The 22,711-nt window shown below is 39.1% G+C and overlaps 2 protein-coding genes across 5 annotated transcripts in view; one reads left to right on the top strand and one right to left on the bottom strand.

The window, feature by feature from the left end:
- Window positions 1-22,711, top strand: part of slc16a2 (solute carrier family 16 member 2) — a 399,269-nt gene that overhangs the window by 113,892 nt on the left and 262,666 nt on the right. The gene's annotated exons all lie outside the window — the stretch shown is intronic.
- The window catches only part of mid2 (midline 2), a 96,648-nt gene that overhangs the window by 3,827 nt on the left and 70,110 nt on the right, over window positions 1-22,711 (bottom strand). For all 4 annotated transcript variants that reach the window (XM_062425379.1, XM_062425378.1, XM_062425377.1 and 1 more), the window contains 3 exons: window positions 22,275-22,418; window positions 15,634-15,795; window positions 165-372 (listed from right to left, as the gene is read on the bottom strand). In XM_062425379.1, coding sequence (XP_062281363.1) covers window positions 165-372; window positions 15,634-15,795; window positions 22,275-22,418 — 514 coding nt within the window. The remainder of the gene's footprint in view (window positions 1-164; window positions 373-15,633; window positions 15,796-22,274; window positions 22,419-22,711) is intronic.

Genomic DNA, 22,711 nt, shown 5'->3' with positions numbered 1-22,711 from the left:
TGTGGTGAGTGTGTGTTTTGTTGCATGCTTGTAGGTGTGTTGGGTTTGCATAACAGCCTAGATTTAAACTCCCTAAAGAAAGATATTTCAGTTTACCAAGCCTCCTTGCAGGCTTATATAATTCACTCACGTGTGTTTATGTGTTATGTGTGTGTGTTTCTCACCATGTGGATGCTCCCAGCAGCACCTCCCAGTAGTGGCACCCGCTGTCAATGAAGACATTACCAGCAGCACCATAGGAGCCTGTGCCGCTGAAACGCTCCGGGGTGTGGCTCTTCTTCAGCGAGCTTTCGTCCTTCTCCATGGTCAGACAGTCGTTGGACAGACGCAGCTTCTTGTGGGCTGTTTTTGGGTCCAACTTGAAGGGCTGGCCTGTGAAGATACAGAATGTTATGCTTTATTAAAGATCCGATTACTGTGTTCTGTCATCTACTGCTGCTAATCATCATTATCACCAACAGAATCACTATCATTACCATCATCATTATTTTGCAATCATGCTGGTATTGGTCCTTTTATATATCGCCTAGCCCAGAGAAAGCAAAGGGTTATGGTGAATGTAGTCTTAATTTAAATTTAGAAAAAAGCAGTAAACACGATACGAAAAACATGAAAAAATCAATTTATCAAGTTGATATGGTGTTCTTGTTAGCAAACAGTTACTTATTTACAATTTGAAAAGACAGAGCAACATTTGTATTCATGTGGAGTCATGTCTCTGGACACCTAATAAATGTAAGTCCAATATTTACTCTTATTAGCTAACTTCTACAGCTAGTCACTTACTTTGCTTACTGTGTGGTGCATAGTCAAAACAGCTGCAAGCTACAACTGAAAAAGGGTCTGATGACGTTCGTGAATGCTCGTATAGAGCTGAGGTAAGGTGCAGAGTGTGGTGATAACTCTGTGGGGGAGTGACTCCTTCATTTTGGACTTTACAGATTCATCATTGCTATGAAAATATTGATAACTGTGGCTTTAAGAAACTATCTTAACCAGTCTAATTTGTTTCCAGTTACTATTCCAAGGTAGTAAATTAAAATGACATTGACGAATGTTGCTAAACTTGTGTCAATTTCATTTTATTTAAGTACTGCTGCTGTCTTGTCTATTTTTTCATGATTACTCAGTATTGTCAAGTGTAAAAGGGCAGAGGACAACACGAGATCAGAATGTGAAGAAGCTAAGACTAAAAAAAAGAGATTATATTCACTCAGAGCAGCAGCAAACGAGGAAAATAAATAGAAAGTGGGGTGAAAGCGCTCGCAGAGAACTCAAGGAGAGACAGAAGAGGAGACTGTTTGAAATACAAGGGTGAGAGAGTCTAAACTTCAAAGCCTCTCACAGCCTTTGGTAAAAACATTTCAGAAGCCACCCAGCATTCTCCGCCGTGCCTCCCATCACACAGACTTGGAAATGAAGCTGAAGGAAATAGCCTTCACTTCCACTGGAGAAGGTATGGTCGGGGCTATTCTGTTGAAATGCTGCTGTCCGGTTGCAACAATTCAATTTGCAGTGACACTAGTAATTTGGGTGTAATGGGTGGAAAATTGAGAGGGTAAAGCTGGGTGAGTGACAAAGAGAGAGGGAGAGAGGAGTTAAGAAATGAGGAGGAGAGGGGAAGTTAAGGGGATAATATGAGGCTGAAGATTCTGCACAGTATCTCTCTCTCTCTCTCCATGTGTGTGTAGGCTTCTTGGAGGTCAGCCATGTCCCTTCCAGACCTGACATTTAACTGTGACACCTCTCATCTCATCTCTCAGCCTCCCTGAGCCTCTCACGGCTTAATGAGCACCACAATGAGGGCCTCAACTCCTCCTCCTCCTCCTCCTCTCTCTCTCTCTCTCTCTATCTGTCCTTCCCTTCATCTTTCTTCCTCCATCCTCTCATTCTCATCCTCTCTATCCTTTCTCCCCTCTCACACACTCCCCTCCAATAATCCGCGTGGTGAGTGTGTGTTCCCGCTTGTGGATATGAGACGACGAGGCCAATGTGCTGCTGGCAGCCAATTACATTAATGCGCTCTCTTCTTTGAACTGCTTATCGCTGCCAGCGCAGCCATTTCCAAACACTGGGGCTCTGTCATGCCTTTCCAGGGGATGACTCCTGAGAGCCTGGGCTGGGCCCTAGGTTGGGGGAGGGGAGACACACGTGATGGTAGAGGACAAGCAGACTCACACACAGAGCATCAACTCTGGCCTACACACAAGCAGATGTACGGTAAGTGGCTGAGTGGAAATGTTTTGAACAATTGCCAGCAGAACAATTTGGTGTGGTAGCACAGGCAAAATGCACGTTCGCCGCAGAAAAGAACGATGGCATTTCACTACATTTGCCACAATCTGGGCTGAATGGCAAAGTGAACAATTTTTTCCCCCACACAACCTCCAGTGCATTACGTCTGCAGCTGGTAAGCACTGTCACGTGATGCTGCAAACTGTATATTTGGTACATTTTCACAGATGAGCAACTTTTTCTACTTCCTGTTTTGAGGAACTTGCAAGCTGTGTCCACTCCCAAAATGAGTTCTAAACTCACCAGTGGTGGAACGTAGCTAGGTACATTTACTTAATACTTATAAAGTATTGTATGTTGACGTACTTGAGGTACTAATTGAGGTACTTGCACTTTAAAATGTATGCTATCTTAAACTTCTGCTTCACTCCATTTATCTTACCGCTATAAGTCAAAATATCCAGTATATAAAGAAGTTAACATTTGCTTTGGGTTTTTCATAGTGTAATATGTCAGCAAGAAAACCAATTGAAAATAATAATATATTACATTAGGTGCCTGTAGAACACACACACATACAAATTACACTCACTATCAATCACTGTTTTACACAGATTTATACCTCCACACACATACACAAATACACACGTCTGTGTTTTCAGCAACTACACCACAAGAAATAAAGACAGGACAGGATAATGGAACAGCCTGTCACACTAGTGGATTTCTTAGCAGCGTGTGCGATTAGTCTGCTTTCCACTCTGCTGTAATACGGTAGTAATTAGAGATGTTTCCAACTGTCTGCTGAGGTGATAACCACTCTCTGTTAGACTGCCTTGAAGCAGTGCATTGTTACAGACTGGGAAGGCTTCAATAGAAACTTGTAAAACACAAAAAAGAAACCCTATCAAGAAAAAAAGAGGGGAGTAATAAAAGGGAGCTACTGTTGGGGGAGTATTTATAAAAAGCAATTTCATTCCAACTTCATACTGCTGTGTCCTTGGTGAAAGACTTGCAGTGGGATATCATCTGGGTAATTGACTTTATTTCAATTCAATCAATTTCTCTCACACTTAATTTTTTTTCTCCTGGCTCACGTTCTTGCTGAGGAGTAGATTGAGCTGCCTCTTTAATGAGGGAGATGGGGAAAAAAAGATCCATTTTCCTGCATAACTAAACAATTACTGCAGTAGAAACAGCAGCATCAGGGACACAGAGTGCACTCTTGACACATCGTGATCTAACATAACCTTCTATTTTTTCACAAGTTCCTATGTCCCTGTTGAACTTGCAGATAATTTCATATAATTAAAATGCATGGCTGCATGCCACTTGGCTTCTAATTGACTGATGTATACATAATGTGATATGTAATCCAGAAATGCACATTACTTTTCTGGACAGGCTAAAACACAGATTTACACTAGTGTGATTAAAAATGCATCAATCATGTCACATGGCTTGGGACGTCATGGAGGTGCACAGTATGAATTCTGGGCAAGTACATGTATCAAATCGTTCTTCTCATCACGTACAGTATTGTTCCATTTTTTGGCTTTTAAATGTCCTTGTGTAGTTTAAAGCAAAGACAAAAGGTAATCCCTGATCTTCCCCAACTTCACCCTTTCACAAACTAGGTAGAATCTTCATAGACCACAACTGGGGAAACATCTTTGGAAAGAACATTTTTGTTATGTAAACCCCCCCCCCCCCCAACCCTTTATCAAAAGTAATAATCAATAAAGATGTACATTTACTAACTTTATTGCAGAACCCCCCACCCTCACCCCTAAATGTGTCTGATTCCTTGGTGGGGTGTGGAGCTTTCGGGCTTTTAGAGCTCACATTTAGTCACAAGGAAAAACAAACAAACTGCAAACCAACTGGCATTTTAACCTACTCCCAATCTTCCTTTCCACCTGCTGGCATCCTTACTTGCTCAGTGAATGGTGGATGGTGCTTTGATTGAGCAAACACATCACATAAATCCCCCAAAGCCAAATGACAAAGCAGTATCATTATATGGTGTTGCACAGTGCATTACCGCATTTAATGTTACATCTCAGCAGCTCTAATTAGCTTATTAAACATTTTCTAGGCAGTCCACCTAAAAGATGAGAAATTATGTTTTTTTAATTGATATAGCCTTATTAATGTACTGTATAACCCACATGAATGATGTAATATGTGCTAAAAATACTGTAATGAAAGTTAAAACTGTCTGGAGCTGCTCCGTTGACAGCTGAGAGCTGAACAGGTGGTCAGACTGTACCTGTATCCTGGTTAATAGTTATGTTTTTAAAGTTTATGGTACAGTTAGGTCACCTAGGAGTTCAATGCCCTTTGTTCTACGAGACTGTACATATCAGAAATAAAAATCTGAGACAATGCACCAAATGCAACATTAGATACTATCCGTCTTTGCTGTCATGAGAGTGCCTAGCAACTTCATAGTGAAGACAACACTCAAGGAAATACCTGCACCTGGCCAAGAAACCCTTCAGCAACTAACCATAAAAACACATCACTTTTACACTTCAGTTTTTGTATGGATTGAACATTTGAGATATGACGTACGTATTATTTAGTGAGCTTCAAAGGTGCTGTTCCCCTCTGCTTCCAGTCTTTGTGCTAAGCTAACTGTCACTTGGTTTTAGCCTCATATTAACTAGACAAGTTATGTGAGTGGTAGTGATCACCTTATCAAAGTCAAAGCAAATAAGTACACATACCAAAATATGAAACTATTCCTCTAAGCTTTAACAGGGATTAAAGCAAGAAAAGATTTGTGAGCCTGAAAAGTTGTCCAGGAGGAAATGTGTACAATGCACTGAATTAAGTATTATATGCTCTATGCCTGAAATCAGGCATGGTGCCTGAAAGCTTTAACTCTATTTAAGTTCCTGAATTATTAAGATTACTTAATGTTCCTTCATTCTGATTCAATTTTTTTCTGTCCTACCCATTTTAACATCCATCTTTGCCTTTATCTCTCTCCTCTTATGTTATATCCTCCCCTTCTCTTCTTCTGCTCTTCACTCCTCCTTTGTCATCTCATGATGTCCTCTTCCCTCGTTTCCTCTGTTTACTTTAGGGGCTGTGTGGTAGCTTTAGACCTGCCACCAGAGATACGTGCCGGGTAAATATTATTGCAGGTCCTTTAACAGGAAGTAAAGAGTTAAGAGGTATGTGTGGTATGTGATCTGAGAAATACACACACACACACACACACACACACACACACACACACACACACACACACACACACACACACACACACACACACACACACACACACACACACACACACACACACACACACACACACACACACACACACACACACATAGGGATATTTGCAGAGTCCCTGCTTCTTACACACAATATCGACACCTACAATAGTTTACTAACAGAATGGTGAATATGATAACGTCAACAGCACAGTGTTTGACTGTTAGCACAGTTGCTACCTGAAGGAAGGCTGCTATGCATTCAGATTAGCTGTTTAGCTTTTCAGATTTTTGTTTGGACACAGACAATATGAACACTCAAATAAAAATCAACAGCGTAGTCTTCACATGCAAACAATATAGCTTCTATGAAAACACATATCTGAGCCCGGATTTATCTTGGTAGTCCTCCTAATTCACACCATCCTGCAGCCATCATCCTGCAGCCATTATACTACAAAATGAAAAAAGTAGATATTTACATTTGGAGGCTTTGTACTGTTGGACAGCTGCAAATGCCAAAGCAGGAGGCTGGAATCTCACCGCAGGGCGTCAGGGGTTGTATAAGCACATAATTACACATCAGACCAGTGCTGGGTGTGAAGATTTTTTTGGAAGACAACAAAGTTTATCCTGATTTGGCCCTTTTTAAGATAATGTGACAGATTTGGGAAATGTGGGTGATTAATCATGGTTTACATTCCTTGAGGAAAGCAGATATCAGTGCACACATGAATGCAACCAGGAGAAATGCATCACAGCAACATATCACATGTCATAGAAAAAAATATTAAAAATCTTACTTTTGGTCTTTTAATTTTAAGCAGAGGAAACCCCATTTGTAGTTGACTTCCTACAGTGTGCCCAATCAAATCAGTTGCTATTAACTGTACAGATTTCTTTCTTTGCATGACCTGATAACCACTGACCCGCAGCTTAGAGAAGAGACACAGATGCTTAAAACATATTGCACAGTATACTGTAAGGATCAACAGCATACATTAACTGTAGTTCAAATTAGTCTTCTCTCTGTCCTAAATTAACAAATAACTTGCCTCTCCACTGCGACTTTGTTTATTGTTGATGTGAATTCATTACTGAGACAGCCAGCCAATTAGAAAGCATAAACAGGGCATATTCTAATAAAAGCTGTATACATTAATGGGGGTTCTTGTATTGTCAGCCTCCATTGGAGTGACGAAGCTTGGATTTAAAGTTAATTCAATTTCACAATTATGAATGGCTAAAAAAAAATAGTGCTTCACACACCAATATAACAATTGTTATGTTGTCAGCCTGAATATGTCGGTTTTGACTTTTTAATGTGAAAATGATTGGATACATACTTGAATTGGGATTAATTAGTGAAGACCTCATTATTTTTGTTTTTCATACCATACAATCAAGGCATTTATTTTTACATTGACTATTAAAAAAAAGGATGGAAATTTAAAGTCATTGACGGACCTAAACCAAACCTGGGTGAAACCTGGAAAGCATTAGCTTTATGAATAGAAAACAAAAAAAAATATTCTGTATTGGAATAATAAGATTATTATTTGCCTGCATAAAGGCAGCTTCTTCCCCTGTGCCTTAAAAGATAGATTTATAAACTGTAACTGGACTGCTCTATGTAATTTCGTCCATCTGTGTGCATCACTGAAGCCTGGACTGTATTAATGGGTAAAAAGCAGTGGATTGAGGGCACTCATGTCTGCAGACACTCATCCCTGCAAAGAGCTATTTGGTGTCTTCAATTCGCTCGACACTCTCCCTCTCTCACTCTCAACCTGTCTCGTTTCATCCACTTTAATACTCTTTCACTCTCTCTGTCTGTTTGTAGGTTTCTCCCATCACTTTAGAAGACAGATATGTAGAAAACCTAGTCACAGTTCGCTCTGAGGTAAATGCACAAGTATGGTAGCAGCAGTAAGAGGTCACAAACACTCAACTTAACCGCCTTCTTCTTCATCATACTTAATTCATGCGTGTTTCAAGAAACTGTGACTTACTTCACACTTTAGCGTCTAACAGCACAGTGATACTTCTAACAGTGGTGTGCGGTATTCGTGTCACCGATCACTTTGGCCAACTCCGGGTTCAATGAGTGGTTTCACTGGAGTGAGCTTAGCGTGACCTAAAAAGTCTGTAAAAGCCTTAAGACATCAAAACATGATTTAAAATGTTGTTTCAATCAAGCCAACTCAACTGCACGAGACAGACCTGCTGTCGATGTGTGAAACCATTAAGGCGCCAGTATGCTCCATCAGAAGTGCTTGTTGTATGGTAAAATGACTTTGGAAACCTTTCCGACCATTTCTGTAACTTTCCAAAATGGAAAACCTGACATAAAGACTCACTTCATGCACGATTTGATGCATGATTTGCCACTGTGTTGAGGTGAGAAAGAAAGCAGGGTTTGAATGTTTTTCTCAAGCACTCTTGAAATAGTATCTGTCTCATTTGTTTAGTCAAATCAAGTTAATATCTTTCAAAGTTGCTCTCTTTTTAGTGCCAAACTCCCTGTTTTTGTTTCAATCCTTCCACTGCAGCAAAAACAGGAAAACACTGTCCTGTGAGAAACAAAGAGAGATTTTTTTTTTAACTAAAAGACTAACTGTGGGAGATATCCACTTTATTTGACAAACTCAGACAGCTGAAGCCTCATATTATCTTCAGATAAGCTTTTAAGTACATTTTTGGTAAAAATGAGGACTGAGGATTTTTCTCCTCATCACTTACATTGTAAGCGCATTTGGAGGGGATTTTCTAATGGTCAGTATGAACAAGAAGGATGATTACAGCCAGCATAACCTGTTTCAGTTATCAGATGGTCACCAGATGGGACTGTTGTTTTACGACAGACTTGAAAAATTGTGGCCCTGTCCTTTAATAATCCTGGGAACCATGATATACTATTCCATCATCTCTGCTGCTGTAAAATCCAGTTAGCTTCACAGAAGTGTAACTGCATTTGGCCTTGCTCATATATTTGGCCAGGCAGCTTCAAACAAAAGTTCTTCCAGGTGTCTCCATACTTATGCTAAGAAGGGTCCTTGAAAGGAGAAGCTGTAGCAACAAAACACTGTATTGTTTGTCCTTTTCCTGCTTCTCTGCCTTTCTATCAGACAAACACACACATACACACATTTAGATGACATGATTTGGTAAAAATGTGGAAACAAACCCTCAGCTCGTGTACATCTGTATGAGACTACAGTAAGTATGCCTGGCCCGTCATACCCTCTCCTCGCCGTGAGGAGAGTTTTGACATCTTGAGATGAAAAGCTTTACCTCTGGGATGCATTGATAGATGGCACTGTCATGGCAATTTTGCATTTCCACTCTGACGAAGAGGAATGAGACACGGATCTCTTAAAATATTGTCACACTTTAAAAGTGTGCACACAGGCTCAGCGTTTATGTTAGACAAAGAGCGAAGAAGCAGAGTGAAACACAAAAGCTACAAAGCATTTCATCATTCTCAGAAGTAATTAAAAACATCAGCTAGTCCATTGTCTGTAACATATCATGTTTATCTTTCCTGGGGAGCTTCTTGCATCTGCTGAGAGGCCTTTGATATATTTGTTACAAATATCTACAGGGAGAGGCAGACTGGACACCTTATCACATTTTATTATCTACACCTTTAGCCTTGGCTTTTCTGATTCAATTATTCTTTGTTCACAATCTCAGTGACTAAGACATCTTTAACAGCAGAAGCTCTCTCAGTTAAAGAGTACATAATTAAAATTCAGAACAATCAAACACAGTGCAAACTAAACAGTGAAAATGTACTGTTTAAGCAGACATGCGTAATATGGTGTATGTGTGATTTCCCTCACAGCACAAAGGGAGGGTGAGAGAAAGGGGCACCAGAAGAGGACATCATATGCCATGGCCAGGGGTAACAGAGGACAGTATGCCAAGTAACGGGTTTGAGGGACATACTGGAAGAACATGGAGATTTTTAGGCCAAGACAAGACATTGCATAAGACAACAGAGTTTAACAATGTCCAAGAGAAAAAACAAGCCTGCATCAAAATCCCTAATGTATTTCCTCCACTTTATTCCACCATTTGTATCTGTTTTTTTTTAATTAAATGCTGTATCCTTTGAGCTCAGACTACAGACATTTGTTGAGTTCCTATTCTAGCAAAACCTGTGATTTCAGAGAAAACTCTTTAGATTTGTAATAAAAGTTTTATCAATAGATTCAATCTTTGTATGTTCACACGTTTCAGTTTAGTTTAAGTTGGAAAATTAGGAGCAATGCACCTGCGCTTGCTGGTATGGTGTCATGTTGACATCGTTTCCTGCATTCAGATTAGTTTTACACATATGTAGTGCAGCATTTGGGGTGTACTTAGGAGATACTCTTTTGAACAGACAGGGTTGTGATGCATGACTTCTCCAGTATCTGTGCTACTTGTCACTGTGTTCTTTGCTTTGCAAGCCGCTGCCTGAAATATGATGAGCTTAGGCTAAAAACCCCCAGAGCCTCTCATCTTAAAAAATATGACAGCTAAACCCTCCAATCTAGCCACAGACAGAAAGAGAGACTTCAAGTGCAAGCAAAGAACTTGTGGTTCTGAGCTCAAAAGCTCGCCACTATAGCTAGTAGAGCAGCAGAGTCTAGAGAGAAACCCAATAAGCCTGTCATAGTGAGATATTTGTGATCAGTTTTGTTGTGACCCATTTTAATCCGAAAACACTGCATGGCTTCACCAGAATAGACGAGAGAGGCACTTTAATCTGAATAGCAATTCCTCAGAGAGAAAGAGGGAGGAGAGAGTGGGAGATAAGAGAAAGAATGAATGAAGAACAAAGACAAAGAGAGAATATGTGAACAGACTGACAGACATGTGCACAAACACACATGGTGCAGGTGCCACAATGAGCACCACAAAACCTCAATCATGGCTAAAAATATTCAATGCTTTGTGTTATTTTGAAGGCTTGTCTGAACCATTACAGTCGAAAGAAATGCTTGTTGCCAATCACAAGCTCAAAATCTCAACCAAACTTTGCAGTGGGTGGACAAGCATTTCCCCCTCATAGAACAGGCTGCCAGAGAGAAGGAGGAATGACAGAGAGAGGGAGTGGAGGGGTACATAGTGTAGATTAGGGATATTATCTCTCAACATTGTTTTTAACTACTACTGAATATTCTAAACTTTACTGTGTTATGGATGGATGGTAATATAAGGCAGATGTATGGTGTTGTTTTACATGTTAGAGTAACTTTTTTCTAAAACTCTAGTTCATTGCCACTTACACAATATTGTGTTAAAATTTCCCTTCATGTTAAAGTCACAATACATGACATTCATCCACTAGATGTCACATTATAGCACCAACATCTCAGAGAAAAACAAATGTGCACGTCATTTACTCATTTAAGTTGGAAAAAATAGAAACCGGCAGCTCCCAAAACTCAGATCAAACTTCTGAACAAATATAGATCAAGATTTCTGATACTGCCTTGCCTATTTCTTATCTCAAATGTTTTCACAAACAAAGTTTAGTGTACTGTTTAGCTGTACTTTGAGACAGCTTGTGACCATCTTGGAAATAAACGTGGAAGACATAGCCAGTGGGGCTACCAAAACAAAGAACAGAGAAGCTCAGATAACAACACACACAGAGGAAGGAGGTGTTACTTAATTCTTTGCTCCGGTTGCCATTACTTCAATATATCTTTACATAGCAAATAGTCATTTGCTGACATTGAGTGAGGCTGAATATCATTAATTGAATTTTTAACATATGAAGTTTCTTCTGGCATTAATTTATTTGTATAAGATGTACACCAAAAAAGATATGGTACACCTACAAGATGGAAAAGGGTACATAAGATATATGTCTTTTCCAATGTTCATAATCGGTTATAATCGCCATTGTTTTTTTGTCTTTTTTAATTTATTCACTGTTTTCTTCCTCTACATGCTTTGATGGTGCAAAGGTATCTATATCCCATGCTAAAAAAAAAAATCTAAAAGTGATGAAAAGTAATTTCTTTTCATGAAGTGGGAGGCTTATTTAAAATAATTGAATGGAACTATTATGGCAAAACTAGAAGGAGTATATGTAATTGCTTGTCTTAATTTTATGCACCTGGTTGTAACTTTTCTATTTATTCCTTCAGTCTGATTGGCAACATCTTTTTGATCCAAATGTCACTGAGCTGAAATGAATTGACAGAGAGAAGTCAGTGAGAGAGACACACAAAAGTGAGACAGACGGTGAAAAAGAAGGCCTCCAGTGTATCAAGTGCATCCAGGGAGGACATCATAAATTTAACCTCAATTGAGTGTTATTCATAATCTGCCCAGTAAGACAGAGAGTCATAAGCATCAGTGACAGTGAGCTCCACATACCCTGCTCTTCACCTCTAAACACTCCCCGTCTACATGTCACGCCCACATCACACTGAGACAGTAATCCACTCTAATACCATATAAAAAAAGAGTTTAAGTACTGACACGCTGCATGTCTCACAGGCAAGGGTGTGTCTAGAAGACTTTGAATGTGAAGGGATGTGGGGGGCACAGATTCAGATCAGAGAGGTTGGTGATATATAATGGCTTAAAATGTGTTTGCGGTACTTTAAAGTGCCAGATGGCAGTCTCACACACAGGGACAGGACAGGTGTACATGGCAGAGAGGAGGCAGAACTCTTTTTAGTGGCCTCTGTTGACTAATTACAATAAAATATATGTAATTGGTAAAATGAACATAAAAAAGGACAGAATGCAAAGTATACTCATGTGTCCTATTAGCTTGTAACAGTAACAGTTTGCCTCACAGGAATTTATAACATCCACCAGAAAGTTATCTTGTTGTTAACTGAAGGCAAAAAATGTAATGTCAAAATCTAATGACAACAACTGGACTCCAAAATTACGGATAAAATGAAAAATGAAGTGCTGCTTGGCAAAAATGAATAGAAATGATTGGAGTATGTCACTTTTTATTCCCTATCTACAAACAAGTAAGCTACTTGCTAGTTTGCAAGCAAGGGTGTTCCTTTAAGTTTCTCGAGTTTCTCTTCTAATTTCTCACACTGAAAAAAGCATTTAGATTACTTGTATGTGTTCAGATAATTGTTGATTCTAATGTAGCATCAGTTTTTACAGTAGTATTCATACAGAAGTCAAACAGGCTAAAGCGAGTGTTATACATTACATGTCTTCAAGTACATGAGGGTCCGTGTGATGCAACATCCACGTACCTCACATTTGTTATGATGTGGCCACGAAGCTACGATCAACAGACGCTAGTCCTCCAACTGGACTCCAGAAAGTAGGATAAACAGAGCTACTATGTGTCTGTGGTGTCTGCAGCTGTCCGTATCAGCCAATGTGCACATCCGCTTGCCTTGCCAGTATATTCTGGGCTTTACTCTTGTAGTTAGTTGTATTTCTTTTGGTATGTGCTTGGTTATTAGTCTTGAAGCTGGTGCCAAAATGTTCCGATGATGATTGTCTATAAGACATGGATGCCATTAAACATGCCAGACAAACTGTAAAACAAAAGGCTTTTAAAGCAAGATTTTGGTGAAGAAGTAACCTAAATAACGGAGTCACATAATAAGTGATCCTAGTGTGAGTGAGTCCTGGGTTGGCTTTCCCCCTTTCCTCTAAAAATACCAGCTAACAAGCATATTACCAAACCATTTCAGCTGTTTTCTAGTAAGTCTGGCCTATCAGTTTCTAGCAGGGAGCTGACCCTGCTCTCAGGTCCATTTAGAGAGGGAGTGAGTGAAAGTGGAGAGAGAGAGAGAGTGTCTGGCTGAAAGAGAGGGAGGAAAATCATCCAACTACTGCAGTTTCCCACACACCTATTTTTCCCAGCAGAGTGTATCCAGATTACAGTTAATCCTAAATGCCACAGCAAGACTCCTGACAGGAGCTAAGAGGAGCTGGCATATCATCTCCACTTTAGCTTCACTGAACTAGTGCTGCAATTTAAGACTGATTTAAAATTTTATTGAGCACCCTTGAGGCATATCCTAAATTAGCTATACCGCTAGATTGTAACCCCATATGTGCCAAAGCTGATCCCTAGTCAAGAATATTTTAGATGCCTGAAGGGTTGCTGGACTTTCTGCCATTTTATCATTCTTCCTTCTTTTAAAAATGAATGACATTAAATGCCTCGTCTTTTACTAGAAGTAGTATTTATATATTTGTTATTCTGTGCCTTTGTTTAGCACATTTTAGAGGAGCATGTTGTGGTAAACATTTTTATAACATTTATATTGAGTCCACTGTAACATAAGACGTCCTACCCAGCATCAATGCTTTCATTGATTTCTTTGTGTATTTGGTCACATCTTGTCCACATTTGCTTTGTTTTGCTTTCTTTCTATATTCTTATTTACTGAGTGCTGTTACAGGGACATATAAGCACACAGAAGATAAACAGAGTTCAAGGGCAGAACAAACTTTTGCAGCCTAAAATTCAACTTCAGGGAGTATGAGGGGAAATAGCAAACAAAGAAACGGCTTGAAACAGGTAAAGAAAGTGTCAATTAAACATCTTCTGAGTGCAAAAAAATTCACCTTGTAAGAGAATAAACTACAGTAAATGTGCCAGGAACAATACTGAAGGAGAAAAGATGTCAAAAAGAAAACTCCCTCAGTGACTCTCACTTCTCACTGCAAAAGAAACTGAAAAACATTGAGTGAAAAATGAGCTGAATAACAGAAACAGAGGCGCTACCTATTAAAATAAAAACATCTTTTGCTGTATTTGTGCAACATTCCACAGAAGCTTTTTCTTTCAGTCTGGGGCAAACAGCCTGGAGTTATCTAAAAGCCAAAATGCTGCAACAGAGGTTCTGGTGTTTAGAGAGACGCATGTTTAATCCGTGCAATCTGCACGGCAGTACGAGTCTAAAAGTAAAGCTTTTGCACATCTTAACACAACGTGACAGATGTGTAGGAGGGGAAATAGATAAAGGAAAAGCTCTCATGTGCACCGTTACGGAATTCTGCAACTAGCACATCTTGAATGAAAAGAAACATTAATGACATTTTCTAACTCAGATCACGGGATTCAAGCCAAACCACAGATAACTTGATGAAAGTCCCGCTACCAAACTTTGTTGAGACCTTTTTTGTAAATGGAGCATGCATACATACTATATACAGTACATGCAAAAAGACACTATTCTCTATATAAACTCATTAGGACTACTTGACATGAGACCTTACACATTCTTTGAATTGGACTGAGTTACTCAGTGTCAATCAGTGCCTGTTTGTAAGAATATAAGCATTCAGATTAAAAGTATTCCTGCAAACCGAAGGAGTAAAACTAAAAAACCAACAGGAGAAATCTTTTACTAGATTCTGTATAAAACCTGATTGGTGACAATAAGCTTAGACAATTAGACTTGTTAGATTTACTTTGGTCAACCTCTATAAATCAGGCTAGTATCCCATCTCAAACCTTCTGTTAAGAAGACATATAAGTGACGGGTTATACATTTGTGGCTATAATGAAATCACAGTCATTATGATATGTTATTGTTGGCCATAGTAACACACACATAAATCTTGAGAGCTAAATTATTGTGTTTATATCCACATATTTAGTTCTCTTTGTAGATGATGCAGCTGTGAAATCAGCAGCATCCTGATTCAATTCATCATGCAGGGGAAGATGACACCTCACCTTCTGGAAAGCATGACATGACTAAAAACAAATAGTTCTTTATAATCCCTCTAAAAGGTATTTATTTATGTATAGATTAAACTCATTCAGGGAAGCTGTTATAAAACATGTGATTAAATGTTTTGGATGTTTGTGAAAGAAACCTGAAAGATATTGTTGTCTCAAGTTTCTGCATTCATACACACCTTGCTGCCTTCTGGACAGAAAATTGAACAAGCAGGATGGAAACCAAAAGCTATGTTATTATTCCGCTCCTAATCAAAATCGAATCTAAATTAGATCTAAATCTGCTACTTATTACTCCACTCATTCATAAATCAAAGATAATCCCCCAGGAAAAGCTTTAGGCAGTGACAGCCTGTGCAATAGTTTGCAGAAGAAAACATGTTCTTTAAATTACATCAAATATCAAAAACTAAATTAACATTGCTTGTAAATATTCATAGGAAAGCAGGCGGAAGTGTCACATGTGCCTTCACTTACTGTTGGTTTTGAGGCGGGCTGGCTCACTGTTGCGGCTTCCTGCCTGGTTGATAGCCTTGACAAAGAAGATATAACGGGTGCCACTCTGCAAGCCATGCACCGTGTAGTGGTTCTGCTTGATGTTAGGTACGATCATCCAGCTGTCGGCCGAGTTGTACAAACCTGGTAGATCCACAGAAAATCACACACACACACACACACACACACACACACACACACACACACACACACACACACACACACACACACACACACACACACACACACACACACACACACACACGCACACAAACACACGCACACACACACACGCACACACACACAAACACCAGTATCAGTAACCAAGTACTGCTAATGCTCTCAGTGTAAGCAGTGTTATGGTGAATCCTTTCAGTGATGTTCAAAACAGCAAAAACAATTATACCCAAAATTCAACTGAACCAGTGTGTTATATTTTTCTGAAAACATCAAGTGAGTCATCAGATTGTACAAAGCTCAGAGACCATATACTCCTATATGTTATGCAACATTTATGTGTACATACTGATCCATCCCATTACCTCTCCATCAGGTTTATCATGGCATGCTCCCCAGAGGGGATATTGTGTACTCCATAACAACAAGGCACTTACACAATATGACACGGGAATGACTGTAGTAAAGTGCCTGAGGGCAAATGAGTGTGATAGCCTTTAATGCTGGAATGTATGGAAACTTGGGCAATGCTAACATGACCCCAATTGGTGGGCGCTTTGATTCAAAGTGACTTGCAGTAGAGGGTTAGTAATGGCTGGGTTAGCACTGCAGTCACCTGCTTCTAAACAGTCTTTTCAGCCCCTCAGCTGCAGCAGACTGTGAAGGATAAAAAGGAAATCTGAGCTCAGGGCTGAGGAGAGGAATGTGTCCAAAGGGGCTTTTTTTGACCTCAAGTGTTGTGTGAAATAATGGTGACGAAATGGGTTTTGTATTTTTCTAATTTAGAAACTGATTTTAAAGCACATACCTTTTGACATGGGGTGAGTGGTGTGAATCAAAGATGGACGATTTGTTGTGAAAGGTTGTGTGGGGGACTGCTGTTTATTTTAAATCAGATCTCGCAAACTTGACATTTAGCTAAGTGTGGTGCTACTGCACGTATGCTTAATTTGGATGTGTCAAAAAACAAACATGGTGTGAAATGTTGCACTTCCAGTGCACTGACTGTGTTTTGCACAGAAGTTATTGGCATTGTCATCTAGGACAGGACTGACTTGAGAGATTGATCAACATTTCATACTTCAGAGGATCTCAAACCATAGTAAATCTATGTATTAATTAAATATTGCGCTTCACTGACAGGGTGAGTAATACTGTCATGATGTGCCAACAGAAAACCAAACAGAAATTATTTTTTATTAGCAAATATTTGTGAGGCAGCTCTCCCAAACACACGCTGACTACCAGGCTTTAAGTTTCTCTTTGGATTCATATCACCTGCCTAAAATATGCTGAACATATTCAAATCCTAGGTTGCCAAAACAAACAGAGCAACTTGTTCAGTGGCACCACAGCCGAGGTTAATAGTCTTTAGAGTTAAAGTAGAATAGAAAATCTTTTCATTGTCTCATCATTCCTCCCTCTGCAGATTTGCAGGGAAATAAAAATCCTGAAAGGAAGAGAGCTCTCAGAGCCATGCCTTGCTCGTACCCTCTGGTAAGGATGCGTTGTGAATTATTGAGCAAGATGGCAACAGCATGCATAAGTAATAGCTGAGAGTCTGCTTGTAAATATAAATACTTCACAGGACGCAAATAAGGCCTTTAAAAGTGAGGCGGCTTAAAGAATGGATGAGGGGAGGGAACTCTTAAAGTTAGAGTGAAGGCTGCGTCTTTACGTATTTGGCAATTTCCACAAGCTTTTCTCAGACAAAGAAAAACATGTAGTGAGTGCTTTCATCTTCCTTTAAGATGAGAGGAAAAGAAAAAGTGAGTAAGGGACCTTCTTTACACAGCGCATGGCCACAATCTGTCTTGTACGCAGACCTTGCCGGTAGATTAAACTGCATTTTATTTCAGTCTGGTCTTACATATATATAACCAGTGTCAACATTGAAATCCTATTGCTGTTTTCCTCACAAATGGTAAGGATGTTATTCTACTGTGACAGCTGCCACCCACCTGTCGTTTTAGCCGCATCTTGTAGAAATTAGGGAGGCTGCGATGTTATGTGTGCTTTTAAGAAGAGATAAAGGAGAAAGACGAGGGCGAAGGACTTCTTGCTGCTCTCCTTTTTTAAAGCTTTTGATCTCTGTAGCACCTCTCTCTTTTTGCTAAATCAAATTAGGTCAGTACACAGCAATATGCTATCACTACTTTTACCACTGAAATGGGGCTTTCTGACACTAGCTGTGCTGCTTTGGAGAGCATTGTGACTTCAAAGTGAGGTGGAGCACTGAGCCAATGTACTACAGCAAAAACAAAAAGAAAAGGGAAACAGAGAGGAAATAGATCGGCTTCTGTCTTGCATCCAGACATATCGTGTGTGTACAGCACGTGTGTCTGTTTGTGTCTTTGTGTTTCACTCAGATGAGAGGGGCACAGAAAACACAAAGTATCCTGGGAATGGATGAGAGTTTGTCTTTGATGATGCAATATAGAGTTAATGGTGATTGTGTGTGTGTGTGCGCGTGTGTGTGTGTGTGTGTGTGTGTGTGTGTGTGTGCGTGCACATGTGTACTTCACTATTCATTTCTCCTGGAGGAACAGACTGTGCGTGTGTGAGAGAGCAACTGTACATCAATAAAAGAAATAAAGTACAGCAAGTTCACCTCAATCTATCTTTTGGTGCATAACTAACTTTACTGAATCTACTGCTCGCTGATAACCTTTCTGCAATGACTGAAACCTCATCGTAATTTCACAGAACTATTCTTCTGATACTCTTTGAGACGCCCTGCCAAGATACAGAGAGAGAGAGAGAGAGAGAGAGAGTGAGAGAGAGAGAGAGAGATTTAACCAGAGCTGCCCTAGTGCACACTGTGATTTTGCGTTTCACCTGTGATAATCATGTTAGTTCTTCACCACAGGCTAGTGCCTATGAATACACATGAAAGACAGATGGTAGGGAGGGTCAGCAGGTAGAGTTTTCATAGCTTGGTTAACATTCAAGATTCCCAGTAAGAGGTAGAGATTGGCAATAAAAACTGAGGAAAAATGGAGGTGTTGCAGACACAGCACAGTACAAGTAAAAGTGATTCAACTGAGCAACGCAGACATGATGGTAAATGGGGTTGATTGACAATTAATGAAGTGTTTGTTTTCTGATGAACTGATGATCATGACACTAGCAAGACTATTTCCTAAACCTTGCAGTTAGGTCACTAACTGTAAAGTGAGATGGGACTAAAGAACTACAATTATTAACTTATGTTTGTATTCATTTCATATTTCAACATTTCAACATATGTCAGCTCAGCTTTGCATAGAGACTGAAAAGAAGTTGAAACAGCAATCCTGGCTCCATCCTAAAGGCAATAAACCCTGTCTTCCACTTCTAACGCTCAGTAATTAACACACAAATCAGCAAAAATCAAAGTGTATGAACAAAAAGTGACGTTTTGAAATCTTCATCACTGCAAGCTTGTGAGGCAACTTGAAACTCCAACATGTAAGTGCACTTTCCGAAATGTGGAACTTGCCCTTTAAAATTATACATATTAAATGTATTTTTAATATATAATAAGACAATTAAAACCTGTAAAATTATAGTGCATGTTGTTAAGTTACACTTTGATAAATTCTAGCAATTCCAGATTGAATCTGTATCAGCAAAAAGAGACATACAATTTACACATATCCTTATCTCTTAGTGACATGTTATAGATTAAACTATTAACTTGATTGAAAATGGATAGACGGACATACTGTTTACATCAGCATTACTGTCTGGAATAAGAGCACAACCTCAAGAGAGTGTGAATCAACAATGATGGCTCACATGGACGTCACATAGTAACATTTTTATTTCTACATTGATTTATTAGCCATTACACTTGACTATTCTGTTTTAGTTTCTGTTGTTTTGTTTATCCCTGATGTCTTTTCTGCCTTTATTGCAGGCATCAACATCATAAAATCAAAGCTGGCCGACTACAATATGTGTGATTATGTGTGGAATATAGAGGAGAGAAGATTAACTGTGACATATGGTCAGAAAGTCAGACAGAGTGAAAAATATTGATGTAGAAGTGTATGTATAACAGGACAGAGGTGTATGTTGGTTGGCAGATAAACAAGCAGGTCAGCAGCACTATACACTTGCAACTTCCAAATGCATACAGGTAGAAGCAACACAATTACAGTGCAAGACATCTTTATTTGCGATGTTATTTTGCTATTTGACACTGCTAATATTTCTCCATGGCATTTGGTTTCACTTGCTGACTCTATTTTTTGCTTCTGTGCTTGAATGATACTGCACAGGCAGGGTTCACAAGACCCTGCAACCCCCTTTCTTCTTCTCCTGGGAGGGCGAGGCTGAGGATGAGGCCGGGAAAGAGAGAAAAAGAGAGAGACAGGATGGTGCTCAAGTGGGAGCATTTAGCCACTTGGAAAGTTTGAGAAAAATGTGATGGTAAAAACTCAAGTGGCGTGGCAAGCTAAATGGGTTTCTCTCTTTCTCAGTTTCTCCTGTGAATCTCTGAGGACTGTGAGTCTGAGTGTGGCAGCACACTGCTGAATATCTGAGTCACTCAGTCTATCACAGCTGAAATGTATCCTGATGTTTCAAATGGCTGCAGCACTTGAGTTGCATGGTTAAATGGAGAAATGTCAAGCTACACAGAGTAGAGAAGAGATGATGAAAGGATAAAAGTGGGATGAAAAGAGTAGAGGGCCACAGGTGTGTGAGTGTACATGTTTGAGTGTGCACGATTATGTACATTAATTATATCGTCTTCAATGAGTGGAAATGTTCATCTCCCCTACGTAACCATTATCCACTCTGATTTTCACCTGTCCTAACATTCCTCTCCTCCTCCACAGCAGCCTTTCTATCTCTTCATCCACAGAGTGATGGTCAATCAGCTGATTAGCTGATGGGGGCCAGAGTTTTAGTAAGTAGCCAAGCTTTATCCTGTCTGGGAATATCAGATATTTATCATAGTTAAAATTTGAAAACATTAAAGAGACTCATGACTACTCAGTTATGTTTAATGATTAAAGCTGCTGAAATCCCAACCATAGACGAAAAGCCATTAAGTTGTGTAGAGCTTTGAAACACAGATCATTTCTAAAGTTCAGTGGCATTTTATGGTATTTTGTTTGTCAACCAATTATAGCACGGTACATTAGGACAGATTTTTTTTTTAAATATGTTTTTGGGGTCCTTCCAAATATTATATGTAACGCAAGTCTATGTAACATCGAATTAAAAAAGCAGCGATTAAAAAACAGTTTGAACATGGTGGCAATATTGTATCCAAATCTGAGTCAAAAATGAACTACTAAAATTTGTGATATAATTACAATTCTATATGGTGCAAATCTAGTAAATACATTTTAACAAGAGAAGTAACAGGATGAAACACCTTTAGAAACTATTGCAAAAAAAGAGACACTGTACGAACACTTTGGGTTTTGCTCTACTAGCAGATCCAAGAAGCTTACAAAATATCCATGGTATAGGGAGAAATGGATGAGGTAGAAAGAAGGCAGAAGTGATTTTAAATTCTCATTACTTGTTTCTGAAGAGTTTTGCTTCACACTGTTTCAACAAAAAACAAATACAAAAAGCATGCCCTCGTGATATGTACTGTATGTCCTATTTTTATACCAAGTATGCTTGATAACTCAGCTTTGTCTCTCTGTAAATACAAGTATGGAAGACAACAAAGGCTAAAATCTAGGTTATGCAACACGGTTTGTATAAAACATTGAACATATGAAAATAAGACTGAGCAATATTATTATTATATATACAGTATTGTAGTGCTCCAGTTTTTTTAATCTTTGTCACTGCATAAAGGTAAGTCAGAATGATTCTGTGTGCGTGTGTATGTATAGATATGTATTTTTGTGTGATGGAGACTGGTGAATTGTTATAATGGTGAATACAATTAATAAAGCCGCTCACACTTAGAGAATGCACATGCTAAATCACTTAACATGTGACAAAGTTTGTTAAAAACACAAATGATAGTAAAAACTGTTTTGATTCTGGAGAGACCCATTGATCTGTGATCTTTCCACTTTACATGCAGGTGGTCTGCTCTAATGACAGTAGCCTATATGCTTAGAGACTTCAAAAAGTGTTAACACTACATATTTTAATGCCGTCTGAATGCCTACTAGATGGGAAAGCTCTCAATATTCAGTTTGATATACAGTATTATGCGTTTACCTCCACTTGGTCCACCCAAAAACACACATTTTGATTATGCTTTAGTAGATATAAGCTTCATGAAAGAGCTAATCACTGATCTGCACCTACTCAGGAATATAAATTAAAACTGATTTGTGTATGTTTGAAAGTCCTTAGGCACAAAGATGAATTCTGAACATTCGTTATCAATAGATCTCAGATAATGATTGATTGTTGGATCATGTTTAGTGTTCGTGATGTCTATACCTGTGAATGTCTGTGTGTGTGTGAATGTGACTCACTGATGAAGTTTGTTTGGCCAGTGTAGATGGTGTACTGCAGCTCGTAGGAGGTGACGCTGAATTCGTCCTCTGACGTCCAGTGAACAGTGATGGTGTCATGTGAGGCGGTGCACAGCTCGTCTCTTATGGATGGTGGATTGGGAGCTGAATGTAGAAGACACAGCAACATAATATAAACTAAATTTACAAATGGTAATAATGAACCTGTGTGATCTAGAACAGAAGTAATTTGTTACAGAAAGATATAAAGTGCATCTTCAAGTGCGACAGAACCCTGATGATGAATTAGCAAGATATGACTGTCAAATGTTTCCTTAACGGCAACACAATGTTTATACTGATGGCTGGTATACATTTCTGAAATCAAATTGAATTCAATATATTTTTTCAACCCAGAGAGGACTATTGTAAATTAACATTAAAATGTGCTGTTTGAT

The sequence above is a fragment of the Scomber scombrus genome, chromosome 9 (genome assembly GCF_963691925.1).
Source record: "Scomber scombrus chromosome 9, fScoSco1.1, whole genome shotgun sequence".
Classification (NCBI taxonomy): Eukaryota; Metazoa; Chordata; class Actinopteri; order Scombriformes; family Scombridae; genus Scomber; species Scomber scombrus.
This window is presented reverse-complemented; position numbering and strand designations above follow the sequence as displayed.